Source organism: Dreissena polymorpha, chromosome 2, assembly GCF_020536995.1.
Source record: "Dreissena polymorpha isolate Duluth1 chromosome 2, UMN_Dpol_1.0, whole genome shotgun sequence".
Taxonomy (NCBI): Eukaryota; Metazoa; Mollusca; class Bivalvia; order Myida; family Dreissenidae; genus Dreissena; species Dreissena polymorpha.
The window spans coordinates 85006503-85025928 of record NC_068356.1 but is presented as its reverse complement, the minus strand read 5'-3'; the positions used below and the strand labels follow the sequence as shown (position 1 = coordinate 85025928).

The 19426-nt window shown below is 34.2% G+C and overlaps 2 protein-coding genes across 4 annotated transcripts in view; both read right to left on the bottom strand.

Moving 5' to 3' along the window:
* Positions 1 to 19426, bottom strand: part of LOC127867884 (insulinoma-associated protein 1a-like) — a 499447-nt gene that overhangs the window by 20405 nt on the left and 459616 nt on the right. The window lies entirely within an intron of this gene.
* Positions 1715 to 18377, bottom strand: LOC127867882 (uncharacterized). Of its 2 annotated transcripts, none has more exons than XM_052409390.1 (14): positions 18204 to 18377; positions 17638 to 17958; positions 16636 to 16932; positions 12993 to 13280; positions 12040 to 12333; positions 11461 to 11748; positions 10655 to 10942; positions 9717 to 10007; positions 8327 to 8614; positions 7224 to 7337; positions 6757 to 6796; positions 6195 to 6244; positions 5914 to 5996; positions 1715 to 5187 (listed from the first exon to the last, which is right to left on the bottom strand). In XM_052409390.1, exons 1-14 carry the CDS (start codon positions 18256 to 18258, stop codon positions 5086 to 5088), a joined length of 2799 nt encoding a protein of 932 aa, XP_052265350.1. In that variant the 5' UTR covers positions 18259 to 18377; the 3' UTR covers positions 1715 to 5085. The 2 variants fall into 2 exon arrangements, with proteins under 2 accessions (XP_052265350.1, XP_052265351.1); XM_052409391.1 differs by having other exon boundaries at positions 18241 to 18356.

The following is a 19426-nucleotide window of genomic DNA, read 5'->3' as shown; positions in this document are numbered from 1 at the left end:
GAAAGCTTTGACTGACATTCTGACATTGTTAATTGTCATATGAACGTTTGAAGTCACAGCTGTGCAATTTATGCAATCCCCCGGGAAGACACATAGTCAGATTGTGCATGTATCCCACGTGCAGAGTGGACAAAGTGATGGAATATCTTTAAGAAGCAGATGATTGTTATATGATAACGCTAGCAATGCATGTATTCTTTTCCGAGTTTACTGAACATATGTATTTCATTTACGCCAAGAGATCAAGTATGAATACAATACATTTATTAATCAATCCCTGCAAAACATTAAATGTTTAAAGCGGTTTGAAGAATGCTGAAGATCACACACTTGTTGAAAATAAAAATGTGAGTAAGTGAAAATGTATTAAAAATTATTTTCAATTGTAACTTTTAAGTAGAAATAGTAGTAGTAGTAGTAGTAGTAGTAGTAGTAGTAGTAGTAGTAGTAGTAGTAGTAGTAGTAGTAGTAGTAGTAGTAGTAGTAGTAGTAGTAGTAGTAGTAGTAGCTGAAGTAGTAGTAGTAGTAGTAGTAGTAGTAGTAGTAGAAGTAGTAGTTGTTGTAGTAGTAGTTGTAGTAGTAGTAGAAGTAGTAGTAGTAGTAGTAGTAGTAGTAGTAGCAGTAGTAGTAGTAGTGGTAGTAGTAGTGGTAGTAGTAGAAGTAGTAGTAATAGTAGAAGTAGTAGTAGTAGTAGTAGTAGTAGTAGAAGTAGTAGTAGTAGTAGTAGTAGTAGTAGTAGTAGTAGTAGTAGTAGTAGTAGTAGTAGTAGTAGTAGTAGTAGTAGTAGTAGTAGTAGTAGAAGTAGAAGTCGTAGTAGTAGTAGTAGTAGTAGTAGTAGTAGTAGTAGTAGTAGTAGTAGTAGTAGTAGTAGTAGTAGTAGTAGTAGTAGTAGTAGTAGTAGTAGTAGTAATAGAAATAGTAGTAGTAGTAGTAGTAGTAGTAGTAGTAGTAGTAATAGTAGTAGTAGTAGTAGTAGTAGTAGTAGTAGTAGTAGTAGTAGTAGTAGTAGAAGTAGTAGTAGTAGTAGTAGTAGTAGTAGTAGTAGTAGTAGTAGTAGTAGTAGTAGTAGAAGTAGTAGTTGTAGTAGTAGTAGTAGTAGTAGTAGTAGTGGTAGTAGTAGTAGTAGTAGTAGTAGTAGTAGTAGTAGTAGTAGTAGTAGTAGTAGTAGTAGTAGTAGTAGTAGCAGTAGCAGTAGCAGTAGTAGTAGTAGTAGTAGCAGTAGTAGTAGTAGAAGTAGTATTAATAGTAGTAGTAGTAGTAGCAGTAGTAGTAGTAGTAGTAGTAGTAGCAGTAGTAGTAGTAGTGGTAGTAGTAGTAGTAGTAGTAGTAGTAGTAGTAGTAGTAGTAGTAGTAGTAGTAGTAGTAGTAGTAGAAGTAGTAGTAGTAGTAGTAGTAGTAGTAGTAGTAGTAGTAGTAGTAGTAGTAGTAGTAGTAGTAGTAGTAGTAGTAGTAGTAGTAGTAGTAGTAGTAGCAGTAGTAGTAGTAGTAGTAGTAGTAGAAGTAGTAGTAGTAGTAGAAGTAGTAGTAGTAGCAGTAGTAGAAGAAGTAGTAGTAGTAGTAGTAGTAGTAGTAGTGTAATGAACCGCTACCATTTAGTTGTACCCAGCCATAATTTAGCCGCTCTTGTCAGGATGGCTTCAAAACAATTATGGTTCATGTTTTCAACATCTTTTATTTGCAGATACTGAAAGCTACTAATATTATCGCATTATAAAGTCGACATGTTTCAAAAGGCACTTCAATGTAGACTTTAAACACAGATCTTATAACAAGTATTTTCGTATAGCGCAGATAAATTCTTGAGCTCTCTAGAGTTCATAAGACATAGTATGAATCATTTTAATGTACTAAATACTGTAACCAAAGATGTAAAGTTAGTTTTAACTTGTAAAATAGCTTACCATTCTCAGAATGGAGAAGATCTGACAATAAGATCTAAATAATTAATAAAGATCTGATTTTTATGCCGTAATGAACGGAAGTTTTTGTGATCATGAAAGATCCCAAATGTTGTTTATCCGCGCTATTTATACCTGCCGCTCAGCAACTCAGATTTAGGATTCTGCGTGATTCTGCGCACTAATGTCTTAGGAATTTGGCTAAGCCAATCAAAACGACTAAGGATTGCGACAACCAATCAAATGCATTTAGGAGTCCTAAATTCTAAACAAAGTTCTCTAGCGGCAAAACATTCAACAATAATATATATTTTAACTAACAAAAGAACATTTTAGGAGCAAATTTAGATGAGCAAAAGATTCTACATCTAACAATAAACAAACATACTTCTCTCTGACCTAAACAAAAATGCAGTTATGGCAGAAAAGAAATATTACGGTACAATATATCCGAAATAATTCAACAGCTGAAAAGTACTTTTTAGGAATGGCGAATTGTTCACATATAACAACATATATGAACATGTAATGACTATAAATAGTATCTTAAAATAACTTATAGTCGTATTATTATAATCATACAATGTTAAGTCACTTAGAAAATGAATATAACCAATAGAATCATTGCAAGATGACGGTTGGACTTGCCTCCTTGAAATTCGGACATTGACAGTAAGTTTTGGAATTCAAGTTCTGTTTATAATCATTAGACAAAACATATTTAAATGATTACTCTATCAGTTAATATAACAATTAATCACTTCAACCATAATCTTGTGTATGGGATAGTGTAATAGTTGAGTAAATGATAATATAAACAATAGCAGTTTGTTTACATTATGAAATGACAGATAATAAACAAGTTATTTAATAATCCAGGGCCTTACAGTAGTAGTAGTAGTAGTAGTAGTAGTAGTAGTAGTAATAGTAGTAGTAGTAGTAGTAGTATTAGTAGTAGTAGTAGTAGGAGTAGTAGTAGTAGTAGTAGTAGTAGTAGTAGTAGCAGTAGTAGTAGTAGTAGTAGTAGTAGCAGCAGCAGCAGCAGCAGCAGCAGCAGCAGTAGTAGTAGTAGTAGTAGCAGTAGTAGTAGTAGTAGTAGTAGTAGTAGTAGTAGTAATAGTAGTAGTAGTAGTAGTAGTTGTAGTAGTAGTAGTAGTAGTAGTAGTAGTAGTAGTAGTAGTAGTAGAAGTAGTAGTAGTATTTAACAATATTTCGAATACAAATATAGTGGCATTGTGAATATTATATATGGTTAGTTATTTTTACAAGTTCATAAATATAGCTACAAGTGGACCTGACTAACTAGGAAATTTGCCACCTCGACCAAATAACTTGGGAACTTTGACGTAGAATTCATCTTCTGTTATTTACATAGTTGAAATAACCTAAATAACATATATTTAATGCAATATTTTACTTGTTAAATACTCATAGTACATTAATGACCATATGACAAAATAGTCCAATATAAATAGTTTCAAAAGTTAGGTTATACCTGACATAGTTCTAAGGTAGGCTTATAGACTACATATATGTTTCTTTGATTGCATATGTATAACATATTTCTTGGGTTGGTGATGTATCATTTTGGGTCACTAAAAAGTACTATTTACATATTTCTTTGTTAGGTTATGGCACGGCATGGGTAATTCCATTAGCTACCTAGTATTTCTTGGGAAGATTATATAACACTTTGGGTCTCTTAAGTATCTTTGGTCACTGAATGGAAGATGAATAATCCTTAATGTAAACATGAACAGGAAGAGTGTGGGGTGTTAATAAATGACTTAGCTTCTGAATCATACTCTTTACAAATAATAATCATATTTGAGAACGCTGCCGTATCTATCATAGCCCCTGTTTGAGTAAAAACTGCAACAAAACTATGCAAAGTTAAAGTATTTTGTTTTGAACAATGCATTTAAATGTGCATTTAAATAGCAGGTTATATATTTTTGTTATTCCATAAGCAGATGTTCCTCAACACATTCATCCATCTATATGTTTATCAAACAAAATTAGACATCTATATGTTTATCAAACAAAATTAGATAATCCCGGTGATTCCCCTTTTGTAACTTTTTTTTTGGATTTTGCTGATTCGTGTTGAACACAGTTAACCACGGTTCAATTTACTAAACATATATTTAATACTTTCTATAAATTAAAGTTTATTTGTACTCTTATGGTAAAGAAAGGAAATTAACATGTACGTTTTCTAATACACACGTAAATTTAAATTCAAAAAATTATGTATATATATAGTTGTGGACTACATTGTATGTAAATATGAAAGTCAATCATATCGAACATTGCATCTATTCGATGGAACCTAGACGGAATCATGTCTCAAATGTACTCGATACAAAATATAACCTTTTTACACCATAAACTACTGTCAAAATAGCAGACGCCATGATTCAATCTATTCTGTACTGCAAGAAAGTTAATACATTGCCAATTATGGCTGGTCAGGGTATCTGTTAACAAACATGTAATAATTTAAGGAACAAAGAACACACAAGCCCAAACACTAAATAGTATACTGTCTTAGCTTGACATTTTCTCTATCTTGCATTTCGTGTCCAAATATCAAATAGATTGCCACAGCTTAAACTGGGGGTGCTCTGAAGATAATGACTTCAATGTCTCCAGTAATCAAATAATTGATATTGCGAAAACGTTTTGCACAAAGCAATATTGGAGGCGGTTGGCATTTCTAGTAGTCCCTTCCATCTCACAAGAAGTCATTTAGGCGACGACTTCATTCTCTAATAAGTTGACTCATTTTGGACTTATAAAGGACAATTAGGCGGAACCTACTATTGCTAACAAGTGGACTCCTTTACTCCAATCATGTCATATAGGAAAAAGTTGCCATTGCTCACTAGTGGACCATTCAATTCCAGTTTGTAATATAAGATAACCATGTCATTGCTCTTCAATGGACTCGACTTTGTCATATTATGTCATGAAGGAAGGGGTTGCTTGCTTTTGTAATCACCAAGGTTGTCAACAAGTTGAGGTAGGCAGCTTTCATCTCTAAAACGGTTATTTTGAAGGGGTTTGATATTGCTAACCCGGGGACTTTTTCATTTCTCTGAATCTTATATAGGTGGTGGTTGCCTTAGCTTAAACATTTACTATTGACTCTCAGTGATTTTCATATGGGTAGAAGTTGAACTCGCTAACACGAGGACTCATCGATCTCCCCGAACGTCATATATGGAGGTGCTGCCATTCTGGACCTGCGCAGGTCTTGATAGGTACATGAGACACGGTCCCCTGCCTGCATACAAACAGGAACATGGCAATACAAATATTGTTTAACATAAATGAAATAAACTATGTCATTTGTATATAAAAAATATACAGTCAACAAAAAGCCCATACACCCTCAAAATCAACGAAACTTTCGTTCAATTTTTCGAAAAATGTGGTCTGGTGAGATAGATTTAACAAGATACACAATGCTCTTTTTATTTTTGCGGGAAAATATATTCAACACATGTTCATGTCCCATTTTAGTCTTCGAGTGTCGTATGAATAGATATCGTTGAGGGAAATTAAAATGGAATAAATTGTGCAACAAACAAATAAAAACGAGCATTTTGTATCTCGTTAAATGTATGTTACCATACTACGACTAGCTAATTGTGGCTATTGCTATAAGGAACACTGATTTTTTATGGGTTAACTTTATTTTACGAAATATTTCGCAAAATATTCGTGGATTTTGTTATGTTACTTTTAGAGACATAATGTGCAATATGTCTTCTTTGCACAACGACGTTTGGAGAATGGGAGCTTCTAACTCGAGATTATTATTAAGTATTTCATTGCGTCAATTATTTTTTTAATATACCATGCACATTAAGTTTGATATCTTTTTAAAACCAACAAAGCAGCACATCTCGACGTTAAAGACGATGACAGTGTTTATATGAAATTTTGTTAGAACAAAACCTTTTTTTACATATTTAATGTATTGTTTTAAATAAATAGCAATATTTACCTGACTGGTTTTCATATTCATATCACAATCTGAAATTGTGACATAATCCGGATCAATCTCCTCGTTACACATTTCTATAGAGTCTGCAAATATAAATATGCAAATTATTTATCACAATTATTTATAACATGTATACTTATTCATATAACGAAACAATACCTTGTAAACATTTGACTAATATTGGAACGTGTTATAAATATTGATATGACACACGATAAATCATTAGATTTATAATAGGCTGGCTGGTTGACTGACTGGTCAAGCATTTTATTCAGACTTACTGCACGGTGGTTGTTCCTCCATTTTAACTGCAGTCTCTTGCAAACTCTCGCTGAAACACATTGTCAAATTCATAGCAGCAATTTCAACAGCTGTAAATAAATATATTACATGATTTATTTTTTTGACAAAATTAACCGTGTTTCGTCAACGTGTCGCACAAAATTGGTGAACTAAAATTGTTTGTAAATTTTAGATCACGATAATTATGCTTGATGCACAAATAATTAGTTGACCTGAAGTAGATTGAGGAAGTGTTTTTAATGAATATTGATGATAGTTTTATTAAATTGTCAAAACACAAACAAATTGAAAATATCGAAGTTTAATCTATGAGCTCTGCAAAACGCAGCTGAGCCGTATTATCTGAATATATTTCATTTTCAAATTATTTAAATTAAAACTTATTTCACATTAAATACGTGGGTATTAAGAATGTTATGGTTTGTTTTACCTAAACATTTACCAAATTTACGAAAGTCAGTAACTATTCGCGGCAAACGACGTTTTATTATGTTTTACCTCAATGTATGAATTTTAATTTTGATTAAAGAATACACTTACATATTGTGTTGCACATTCAGTGGTCTGCTTTTTGAACTGACTGAAATTAAGCATTCCGTTCTTAAATATTAGATAGCGCTTTTAGATTCACAAAATGTATTAAAATGAATATTTACAAAGATATCGAAATACTGTTATTTACATGGGACGAGCGATCGCAAGGCAACACATGCTACAAAACCTGTCCTTGTTACATTTAGGAGCATATTTACATAATAAGGTAGTTACGTTCTGGTTAATAGACATGTCCTTTGTTATGTCCTTTCCAAACACAGATTAATTTATTTCGTCCCACAGCCACGACAGAATGGACATATCTAAGAATGTATGTTTCATCAAAACGTGTGTTAAAAGATAACACACAGAACAAAAGCATGCCTTTTTTGTTCGCAATACGGGACCAAGGACAGATATGAAGATCGCAATAGGTCACGCATGAAGGAAAACAAGCAGTATAACTAACTTACTTCTGATCATCGACACCCCTACAGCACCAAAGACGCACACAGCTACGAAGACTCCAACAGCAATAAACACTTTTTCTTGTGAAAACTGTCCAGTCCATTTAGCGATTGGCCGAGCTGGAAAAAAAACAGACGTAAGACTAACTTATTCCTTTCATCTTTGATAAATAACTTATGTTTTGTAATGGAATTATATAGTAATAACAACACGTTTGCACCTTAATAACATTTATTTTACTTTAATTTGCCTAAGTGATTATAGCTATGTTTTATAATGATAGCTTGGTTATATTTATATAATATATATTATAGAAATATAAATCAGGGGACCATTGAATATGACCTAATATTTGCGTGTAGAAAGTCATATTGACAAAGGCGAGGTCGAGATCAACATGCTACTCTGTCTTTGAATACCATATCATGTCATATGGTTTACTAGCTAATTATGCTTTTATTTTATGACATAGAATATATCGGTAGTTTTTTAACTGACGCTTCGTTTAATTGAACCAATACAATGCGTGCTTAACTGTGTTGTTTGCTTATGACGACATTTATGTAAGGTTTTATGCGTCCCTGCTGTGATTGCGCAAGCATTTTTCGTAGTATCTAGGAACTGTACAAACGCCAAAGTTAGCCCAGTGGATACGACCCAAAGTGCATAAACGTTGTAATTTTATGTTTTGTGTTGCCGACTATGTTCTGGACCAACGGGAAGCCGTCTATTTATTACATTTTCACATTATAAAATCATTCACTTACTCATAGGTTGATTACAGGTTTTTGAACATTCTATTTTATTATGATGTCTTTGATCAGATACGACACACGGACTCCCACAGACAACTTGGAGTTATTAATTTACGTTTAGTCTTTCTAATATCATACACGGCGTACGGGCAATGAAGCGTTTAGTCGAATCAACAAACATCATTTCCGGCCTGCAAATACAAGTTCTATGTTTCTTTTGAGAATAATCCAAAGACATTAAATTTGGACTTATGTAATACTTTGTTTCATCTGTTTAACAACATATTTCCATGAACGCACGAATTACATTGACAAATAATCCACAATGTTTTATCGTTAACTGAGCAACTCACCGATTACGTGTAGCTTTACGGTAGTATTCATCTCGTATTGAGTGTTATTCAACGTAACAAAACATGTTACAGTTTCCATGTGGTGTGAGGAGCTATAAGTAATATTACTCGTTTCATAGGTAAAGATAGTTCCGTTGGACCTAATTTCTTGGAGTCGTAAGTTAATGCCATTCATCTTGATTCGAACATCTGGGATATTTGATGTGCATGTAATTTGTTCTCCGGGGTAGACACACACACAGTCAGTGCACCCGTCCCCTCGGCACACTGGACCAAGGACAGGGCGCTCTGAAACATTAAAGTACAACGTCTTTTGATGTTCATACAATGGATTGTTTTTCTAGATTTTGGTGTTCAATGATTTAGCAATACATTAATATTGTAGTGCTAATGAAGCCAATCAAGATAGAATATAGCAATAAGACCAATTTTGATCTCTGTCTTTACTTGTTTAAATTTCATATGCATGCAAAATTCACAGACATGTACACTCAATCGCACTTTCTAACGCAACACTTTTAATTTTCATAATTACTCAATTACAAATAAAGAGATTTATTCAACTTTCCAATACGATCATGTAAATTATTCTGTAATATCCTCTGATCATTTAATCAGAATTGACCCACAATTTGATACAATAATCATTCAACAAGCAATATCACTCTTAAGCAAACAATAAAAAAATGACACAAGTGTACAGGTATTTTTTTTATTGTAAATTATTAAACAGCGAATTACAATAGAATTTGCATTATATAAGGATTCATATTTGATATCTCAGCGTCGTGTGTATCCACTCATTCATTGATGACGGGTTGACAATTGTATTCATAGCTGAATTCGGGGCCGTTTAAGTTCTCATGGCGTACACGGGTTGCAGGTCGGGCCTCTACACCGTTTGCAACTCTTCGCATTATTGTGTACTACTACTAGTTTGATTGGGTGATTGCGACGGTAGATCAAATGTGTGTTTTGTATCGTGTGATATTTTTATAATACATCAGTTGCACGTGCGGGGCGAGCTGGTGTCACATGCATGGCTTTTTAAACTATCAAGGGTTTGCAATCGTCGTATTGCAGACCCGTGATTTTATATAAAACATTTAAAATTATGCGCTTTTTTCCATCAGAATGTCCATGGAAAAGAATAAAATGCCTCAGAAAATCATTTATATTTGCATACTACCATGTTCACGTGCAGCACGAGTAAATCATACCTGCACGTGGACCAGAAGTGTTAGATCGTCATGATGGATGAATATTTCCAACACAACTATGTAGAAAATGATCTCGAATAACACCATAGACGTGTATGAAATTTCAAGATAATGCATTGAGCCGCGTTTGAGAAATAAGAAGTGCGGTTTGCAATAATAAATACACTTACCAATAATGTACAATTCGCCACGTGTAGATACATCGTTTGTATAATTGGTTTTAATTGTACATTCCACAATTTTCGAGTGGCTGGACAAGTCAAATGCAACATCATAAGTCTCGTATATAAAGTCGTCCCCATCTGACGTGCTCGACTTTTTGTTAATAACGACGTCAACATTGTCAATGCGTACACGTACGTCTGGATAAGCTGAGGTACATGTGATGGGGATATTTTGAAAGACGCACACACATCCAGGGCAGACATCCGCGCTGCACAGTGGGCCAAGTCTGGGACGCGCTATATTTAAATGCGACACATGCGACTTAGACATAATAAACAACCAAAGACAAATTTTCATATTAGCAACCGTTACAACATAGAAAACATTAAAACGGCTGTTTTAACTCAAAATGCGTTGCATTGACCGTTCCATGGCGATGATCTCAGTTTTATTCATTTTATGTGTATAGTATGTGTTCTGTTATACAAGACGTGGATAAAAACAATAATATCTCCCCTGATACAGTTTCAAGAATATGATTGTTTGCTATATTAAAGAAGTTCTTTTATGAATTACTAGTATATTTTTTACAAATGCGTATGTTTCAAAATTTACATAGCAAAATGCACCTTCTTGAATAGAATTACATATTATGGAACAGAATCACATATAGATTATGTAATCTACACATTATTTATACATCATTGTGTGAGTGCGATGACATTTATAGTTAACAGTAGTATTTAACGATGCGAACATCGACAGCCATACAGTTTCTTATTTTCTAGATTTGTTGCTTGAAATAATAAAACACGTCCACACTTTTTGTGAAAGTCATTTCGGATGTAATCGTCAAAACGATTTTCGTATTGATCTAAAAACATATTTCATTTATTTGAGACATATTGGATAATAATTTGCACACATAATTTAAATACATTACCGATTAAAAACAGATTGGCACTTGTGTACAGCATATCATTCCCTGCAGTCTGTTCAGCCCAGCATTCAGCTATCTTCGTAGTAGGCGACGAATCGGGCTCAGTTTTGTTCGTCGAGTACGTGTAGAACGTTCCGTTGGATGCCGACAGGTAAACGCTTGATGTAACGTTATTGATCGTGATATGCAAGTTTGGGACATTCGAGGTACAGATAATCGCCTCATCAAGGAACACGCAGACGGAATCCTTGTAGCCGTCCACTGTGCACGTCGGACCGAGTTTGGGACGTGCTACAATTAATTAAAAATGACTTACAAACGTGTTTTAAAGTATATATTTTTTTGTAGTGAACTCTAGAAGCACTTATACTGAGGGTCTGTCACAAATTATTCAGCTATGTCCATGTTATAACAATATATGAAAAAATATTTTTCTTCATTTCTATAACCAACCATTGCTTTTAATACTTCGTCTAGCGTATTAGTTATTATGATATTATATTGAAATTCAAAATTGACATTATATTTTTTATTACTTCTTGTATATTGATTCCTTAATTTAAAGATATTTTTCTCTTGCATGCATGATTATGAACGTCGAAATAAACATATTGATATCTTTATTAACTATATATTCGTCTGCTATTTTAGTCCTTCATTGGGCCAATACAAAAAATCCGAGGGCAACGAACACAGGTCTACAAGTAACCCATATAGTACTGAACTGCAAATATAGCATAACAGTTTAAATCAGTTTTATCAAAACATACAACTGAGTTAATTCATAAGTGTTATAACTGAAAACTCACCAAGTACAAACATCTTTGTACGAGAATATATCTCTCCGAGGGTACCATTCAAATTGGACCAGCACTCAACTAAAGTCATGTGATGCAACCATCCTATTGTGAAATTCACAGATTCGAACGAATATGTGGTTCCGTTAGACGTCATCGGCAAAAGGGTGACGTCAGAACCGTCAATCCTTACATTTACATTTGTAGTGGAGGCTGCGCAGGTAATAGAGTCACTCGGGTAGATACACAAACAGTCTGTGCAGTTACCTACGCTACATAGTGGGCCCAACTTGGGACGAGCTTAAGAACAAACAAACTAGTAAGATTTTGTTCCAGTAATTGTAGAATAAGTGCTTAATACGCAAACGTGTGTTCCAAATATGGATGCTAAATATTGAAAATTTAATTTCGACAATATCTAATGTACCGACCAGTAATTAATTTATTTAATGTTGCATTTTATAGATGAATTAGTTATTAATAAACTTTCTGATAGTAACTTTTGAATAAAAACGATTTCTTACACTGGAACACAATTTTTCAATTATTACATGCGCCCAAATCTGTGGAAACCTGAGTTTTTCAACTTACAGATCACATATAGTTTTGCGCTGGTTTCTACGACATCATATTCACCCTTCATTTCAACCCAACATTTTACGGTCTTCAAATGGAATGATGAATCAATCGAAACATTGTCGGATTCGTATGTGTACATATTGTCATGTGATGCATTTTGTCTCGTATATATATAAACATCAACATCTGTAATGCTTAGTTTGACATTGGGGGTAAATGCTGTGCAGATAATTGTGTCCCCAGGATATACGCAAACGCAGCCTGTACATCCATCCACGTCGCAAAGCGGACCGAGCGTAATGTTGCCTTCAATATTTAAAAGAGGACGAATTAAACACATTAACGAATATTATTGTGCAGGTTTTGTAAGAACTTATGTGCTACAAGATATGATTTTTAAATAACGGTACATTTACAAATGGTATGTGAGTATAATTTAAATTTTTATTAACGACATGATGTATCTATATCGAACACATGTAACTTATGACCATTCAGGTGACATAAAATAAATGTCCAAGCAAATCGTAAGCTATCGCCGTAAAACACGGTATATATTCCGTTGTCACTACAGTATATACCGTGGGTGAACTGGCTGGCGAAATTTCGTTATCATACATATTGGTGAGCTTACTAAAATAATGACCAAACAATTAGAAGCCGCATTTAAATACTCTTGGAATCAGTCTAAGATGCGACGATCATTTTAGCAGTTAACGGTAAATATGACAAAAGCGAATTGATAACGGTAAATATGACAAAAGCGAATTGATAATGGTAAATATGACAAACCGAACAGCGCCTGCACTGTAACTGTTTTGAAAACGCTTCGTTTAAGTAGTTGAATTTCCCCACAGAATTGGACACGGAAACCAACGAGGTGTCTTATTGAGTATTTATGACAAGGAAAGTTGGCCAGCCTAATCTCCCACGGTCAATCAAGCTATGCGATGGCATTTACTTACCTATTACAAAAATATGTGTTCTCGTCGACATACCGCCATGTATATTGCTTGTGTTAGTCCAACATTCAACTGTTTTCATGTGGTAGTATGAAGAAATCGTAATATTTTCTGTTTCAAATGTATGTATACTTCCATTTGACCCGATTTCATACAAGCTGACGTCATTTTTGTCAATCTTGATTCGCACATCTGGGACAGTCGCTGCGCAGGTTATTTGATGACCAGGATACACACACACGCAGTCTTTGCAACCATCCACCGTACACACAGGACCAAGTTGCAAGCGAGCTTATTAAATCATTAACAATAAATATTATTTTCATCATTTTGGCAAGTAGCATGTCTATCCGTAGTATCGGCCCTCTTAATGAATACATATGAATTTTGGAAATGATCATATGCAAAAACATACATGTTTTTGTAAATCTGTAATGAAATGTGTATTATTAAACAATACACCGAAAACTGCATTAAAATAAGTATTGTTTTGAAAACAAATACTGGCTAAACTTAGCTCCCTGTAGCAATCTGTATCATGTACAATCATTCTCATAATATCGGCCCTTCTGATTGGATGCTAAGGTCTGTTACTATGCGCATGTCCTTGTTCTAAAAACATTAAAAAAAGGAAAAACGAAACTCTTGCACATGTTGTTCTTAAAGCATTTTTTACGTTTTCTTAAACAATAAACGGAATATAAAACATTTGATTAAGCAACTATTAATCCATAAACAAACTAACATAATTGTTTGTTTCGTAATTTAAAAATAGCATCACCCAGGTATTAACATGACCAACTTTCCAATATACACCGGAAACCATGAGAATGATCGTCATAATAGTCATGGATAACCATCAAATAAATTCAAACTTCTAAAATTGAAGATATATTAATTTTTCAGCACTTCTTGAGGATTTTTCGCTGAAGTCACGATACTATGAGAGGGCCGATACCATAGGAATGAGAATACGGATATATTGTAGCAAGAATATTATTTAATGTTGGCACTCAGCGAGCGCACACCTACGTGAATGTGGTCCATCTGCCTTATGTCTCAATTATGAAAAATTACTAAACATACAAGCCATGTTTAACTACTTTCGGATTTAAGACTGTTCACACATGCCAACAGGGTCTAGTAGTGGTATACCACATGTCTTGAAACATCTACTATTTTACTGTAAAGACCTCGAATAAGTAAAAAAATATTTATCAGTGAGCTTAGCAAGCGGATTATATGCGACATCTGTGAGCGATGATATTTGTTTTGTAGACGATTAATAAAATTGATTCGATTTTAATTACTTAAGAGCAGAAATGATTGTCCCTTTATAACACTTCACCAAGTGTCATCATGTTATGGAAGCCACATACATATCGTAGCGTACCGGGGATGTTGTTGTACTAGTTAACAGCGTGTTAAATACTGTTGCGTTAGTTAAACAATAGCGCATTCAAGTACTCACACGATTGACAAGTTTGATTGTTGTTGACGTATGCATTATAACTGCAAATTGTGTTTGTGCACATAGTTTTGATTAATTTAAACTGATTTAACGTTTGTCAGATTGCCCTTATCATCAACTGTCCGTCGGTACGTTGGTATGTACATATGTACGTATTTCATACCCGACTACATATTCGAATTATTGTATGAAATATAACTTTGCCATGCATTTAAGGATTCGTAAAAGAAATGTTCGCAGAAATGTTAATGAGGTGTGGCTTTGTTTCGCGCTCCAGCCTTAGATCTCGCGGCCCAAGGTCAATGAAACATTGAAACATTGTTGGTTAATTGTTAAATACAATATTTTAAATATGCGAATATTCAGAACCTTTATTAAAATATAAATGTTTTTCACAGCCGCTTAATTTTTTTTTCAAAACCGCTGGAAATGTTTTTTTCACAACCGCTAGAAATGTTTGAATACAACCGCTTGAAATGTTTGTTTACAACCGCTATAATTGTTTGTTTACAACCGCTAGAAATATTTGTATACAACCGCTAGACTTTTATTCAAGACAAGTTACCAATTGCCTAAAATACAGGACAGTGTATACAACACCATGCTAAACACATGAACACACACACACACACACATACATATTGTCTATACAATACAGGACAGTGTATACAACACCATGCTAAACACATGAACACACACACACACACACATACATATTGTCTATACAATACAGGACAGTGTATACAACACCATGCTAAACACATGAACACACACACACATACATATTGTCTATACAATACAGGACAGTGTATACAACACCATGCTAAACACATGAACACACACACACACATACATATTGTCTATACAATACAGGACAGTGTATACAACACCATGCTAAACACATGAACACACACATACATATTGTCTATACAATACAGGGCAATACATACAACACAACATAATTTTTGTTTTTGTTTTCTCTTTTTTTCTTTTATCCACCTATATGTTTATTATCATATACTTTGTGTGCGCTGTCTTGCCATTTATTGCTAGTAAATATGTTGTCCTCATGGTTCTTTTGACTTTTTGGAACTTGTGAAATAATCATATCATATCAAACATAATACTCAACAAGTTCAAACACACATACCAGTTCTCTATACAATACAGAAAAATACATACAAGACAATGCTAAAACCGTATACACACATACCGATTGCCTATAAACTACATGACAATTCATACAAGACAAGCTAAACACGTCCACACACACAGACCGATTGCCTATAAACTACATGACAATTCATACAAGACAATGCTAAACACGCCCACACACACAGACCGATTGCCTATAAACTACATGACAATTCATACAAGACAAGCTAAACACGTCCACACACACAGACCGATTGCCTATAAACTACATGACAATTCATACAAGACAATGCTAAACACGCCCACACACACAGACCGATTGTCTATACAAACAGGACAAAACGAGCAACACAATGCTTAACACGTACACACACACAATGATTAAAACTTTGATGATCGCAATGAAACTGTCATGTGAAAGGATTGGGGCTTAAACTGGTTAAAATGTGCGTTAGCCTTCAGTTTGCCTAGTTTTAATCACACTATATAAGTGGCCTTTGCGGAAGATTGAGGCTTACCCTAGACCTTGAAATACACCTTTATTTAAATTTTATTCAAAATAGAGTTCGTTTTATGTTTTGAAAGATTTCTGTTGTCCAAGTGATATCAGACATGCGATTTCATTCAAGTCAGTAAATGTTTCGAAATACAGTACACTTTTTATTTTGTAACTATATCATTTGTACGTATCGTATATTCATGTATTACTTGCTTGTTGTTTCGTTTTGTTTTGGCAAACAGCCTTTCTAATTTGTGATCACGTTGTTTATCCTTAGATGATTACTATATCCAGCATGTTCGACGACATATAATACAGATTGAGTTTATTAAGTAACTTACTGAAGAACCAACGACAATTAAGCCAAAATGATTGGCCTATTGGTATATATAGTAACAACGAAGACTAATGCAATATGAAGTGACAAGGGCTATGCGATTGAAGGGCAACATCAATTTACTGGACATTTTGAAGCTCTCTTTCTGTTTAATATATAATATTATATATAAAGTCATGCCTACCTTCAGACATGTATACCATATTTGTTCTAGCTGTCGTTATGTTTTGAAAACACTCCAGGAAGTAGGCATCTGACGCAGTGTAGTTATACAAAGTAAGAATATATTTTGTATTCAGGGACTCTTTCCTTTCTTCATATACGTTGTCTTGGAGCTGCATCAGTTCGCCTTCTGCATTTCTCCAACCACGGTAAAAGACACCGGGGTTATCCAGCACATCTTGAGTAGGATAGTATGTAATTTCGGCAGCGTTAGTGGATATAGACGATATGTACAAATAACCGCATCCACTCTGGAATTCTGAATAATCCAGAAAATTGCCATATGCTTTAAATCTTAATAATTTTAATTTTTTAAACAAAACTAAAACAATGAAAAAAGTACTGATTAGCATGTTAATTCTCGAACAAATAATGATGCACGTCTTACAATTATGGAGATAATAACAAGTATACATTGCAAGTAACAAAAGTCCATTCCAACTTATCGCAACTTCAACATTAAAGCCCGTGAAACTTTAATGACGCTCTTAAACTATAAATGCTCTAAACATACATTAAGAAGCCATTAGTGAACACATCAAGGGTTGTAAAGACATCATAAAGCATTTAGAACCATCAATTGAGCCGTGCTCTGTGAAAAAGAGGTTAAATTCATGTGCGTGGAGTGTCATCCCTGATTAGCCTGTGCAGTTTGCACAGGCTTATCAGGGACGACACTCTCCGCTCGTTTGACATTTTTCGTTTAAATGAAGTCTCTTCTTAGCAAAAATCAAATTTAGGCGGAAAATGTCGTCACTGATTAGCCTGTGCGGACTGCACAGGCTAATCTGGGACGACACTTTACGCACATGAATTATGCGCAGTTTTCTCAGAACGCGACTCAATTAAACACCTACTATATTTTTACACTGTCGGCACGCGTAATTCAACAGCAAGCGAATAATTTTTGACATGTAATAAATAGATATGTGAGCAACAAATATATATTGAGATTACTATTAACCTTGCAAATCCAGAGCAACCATGTTTGTCTCTTTAGTATATGCCTTCAAACTCACTTTCACCGGTTTCCATATCGGTTTTGCCGTAGGTAGTTCCACAATGATCGCACACAATTGTCTTGCAAAAAGAATACGATAATCCTCTTTGGATTTACAAGCAATAGTCTCATTTTCTAACTGAACGCATAAGTTCAAGTCTTTAATGTCTATATTTGATTCTTCATCATTGAGTTTTAACTGCAGTATAACGTCTCTGCCGACAAATGCTGGTGTAATCAGAGACAAATGGCCCAATTCGCCTCCTTGAATTACTTTAATAGAAACTGAAACATTCAATGGCAAATTTGACGAGCAACATTCAAATACGTACAATGTACTTATATAGTCGTTAAAGCATATGTTTTTTTACGTACATGGTGTTTAAGAACAAACATTATGTTGTTCATTTCGTTAATTTATTTATTCAAACCAAAGCAACAGTAGAAACTAACTAGAAGATAAATAATTATTTTGAAAAACAGAACAATATGTGTTACATTGAAAAAAAAATAACAACACAGAAGTATACCTTTATTAACCAATAAAACAATTATGAACGAACAAACTTGATTCAATCTTGCCATGATGAAGATTTCAACTATGTTTTCAATGTGTCCTCCATCCCCTAGCCCTGCTCAGAGAGAAACAATCCAAACTTATCATTGATCCGTAACAGAAAGTAATCTAGAAACTATCATTGTGTTAGAACTGGTCGTGTATTTGAAACAAAGTGTCAGTATATGCCAGGAAACGGATCTTCATTCACTGTGGTTATAACATAGAGTTTGAAAACCGTAAACATCTGTGGAAAGCACTTGTGTATAATGGGCGGAAAATTATGCATTGCAGTTATCAATAACTTTTCCTTATAAATTATCAACTTCCAGGTTAAACAAAAAATGTCACACAGTGCATCATTTGTTTAACTACACAGAAAATCGGTCGACTTATATTTTAATCATGTAGAAATGAATTGTTTAACAATTAATGTTTTTAAAACACACATCGGCGTTGAAATTAATACTAAGATGGTATTTGCTAAATAAAGAGCAAAAGAACCAAAATTATTGGCGACATGATTTCTCGGACCCCATTATGAACTAAATACAAAATGATCTTGTCACATTAGAGACGAAGAATACAATCGACACCGCTTGGCGAAATAAGAAGTGGATACAAATCAAAGCGCTGTAGGCACTGAAGGACTGTGGCTAGATTTAGTGTGACGTTAAATGCATTTAGGATGTTTTGTCCGAATTTATACGGAATGACCCAAGCGGCTTAGTGCAGAAGCTCGGAGACTGTAAGAAAAGACAATAGTTGTGTATATACCACAGTGTACAAAGACGTTGAAGGACAATACGATACTAGTGGTGGGAACGATAACCTTTTGTTCAACTCTACAGATCTGGTAGAGGTTCGTCTACATAGGCGGTGAAGATTTACAACAACAACAACATGGCCGCAAAATAACTGTAATTGTTGGCGTAAAACAAATCACTTGCAATAGCCTGAAATAGCTTTTTATTACATAATTAACAGATCAGGAAAACACTCAAACTTGCATTGCAATGTGTATACAAAAGAAAATCCATTTACCCTGATAAAGAACGGTGTACAGTTTGTGTTCTTTGTCTCACGTAGACACGGTGCCTATACCACGTGACTTTTTCGGATCTGTGTTGGGAGAATAGAGCGCGGCCCCGTTAACATTTTAAGGATCTATTTTTAAATATTTCACCATTTTCAATG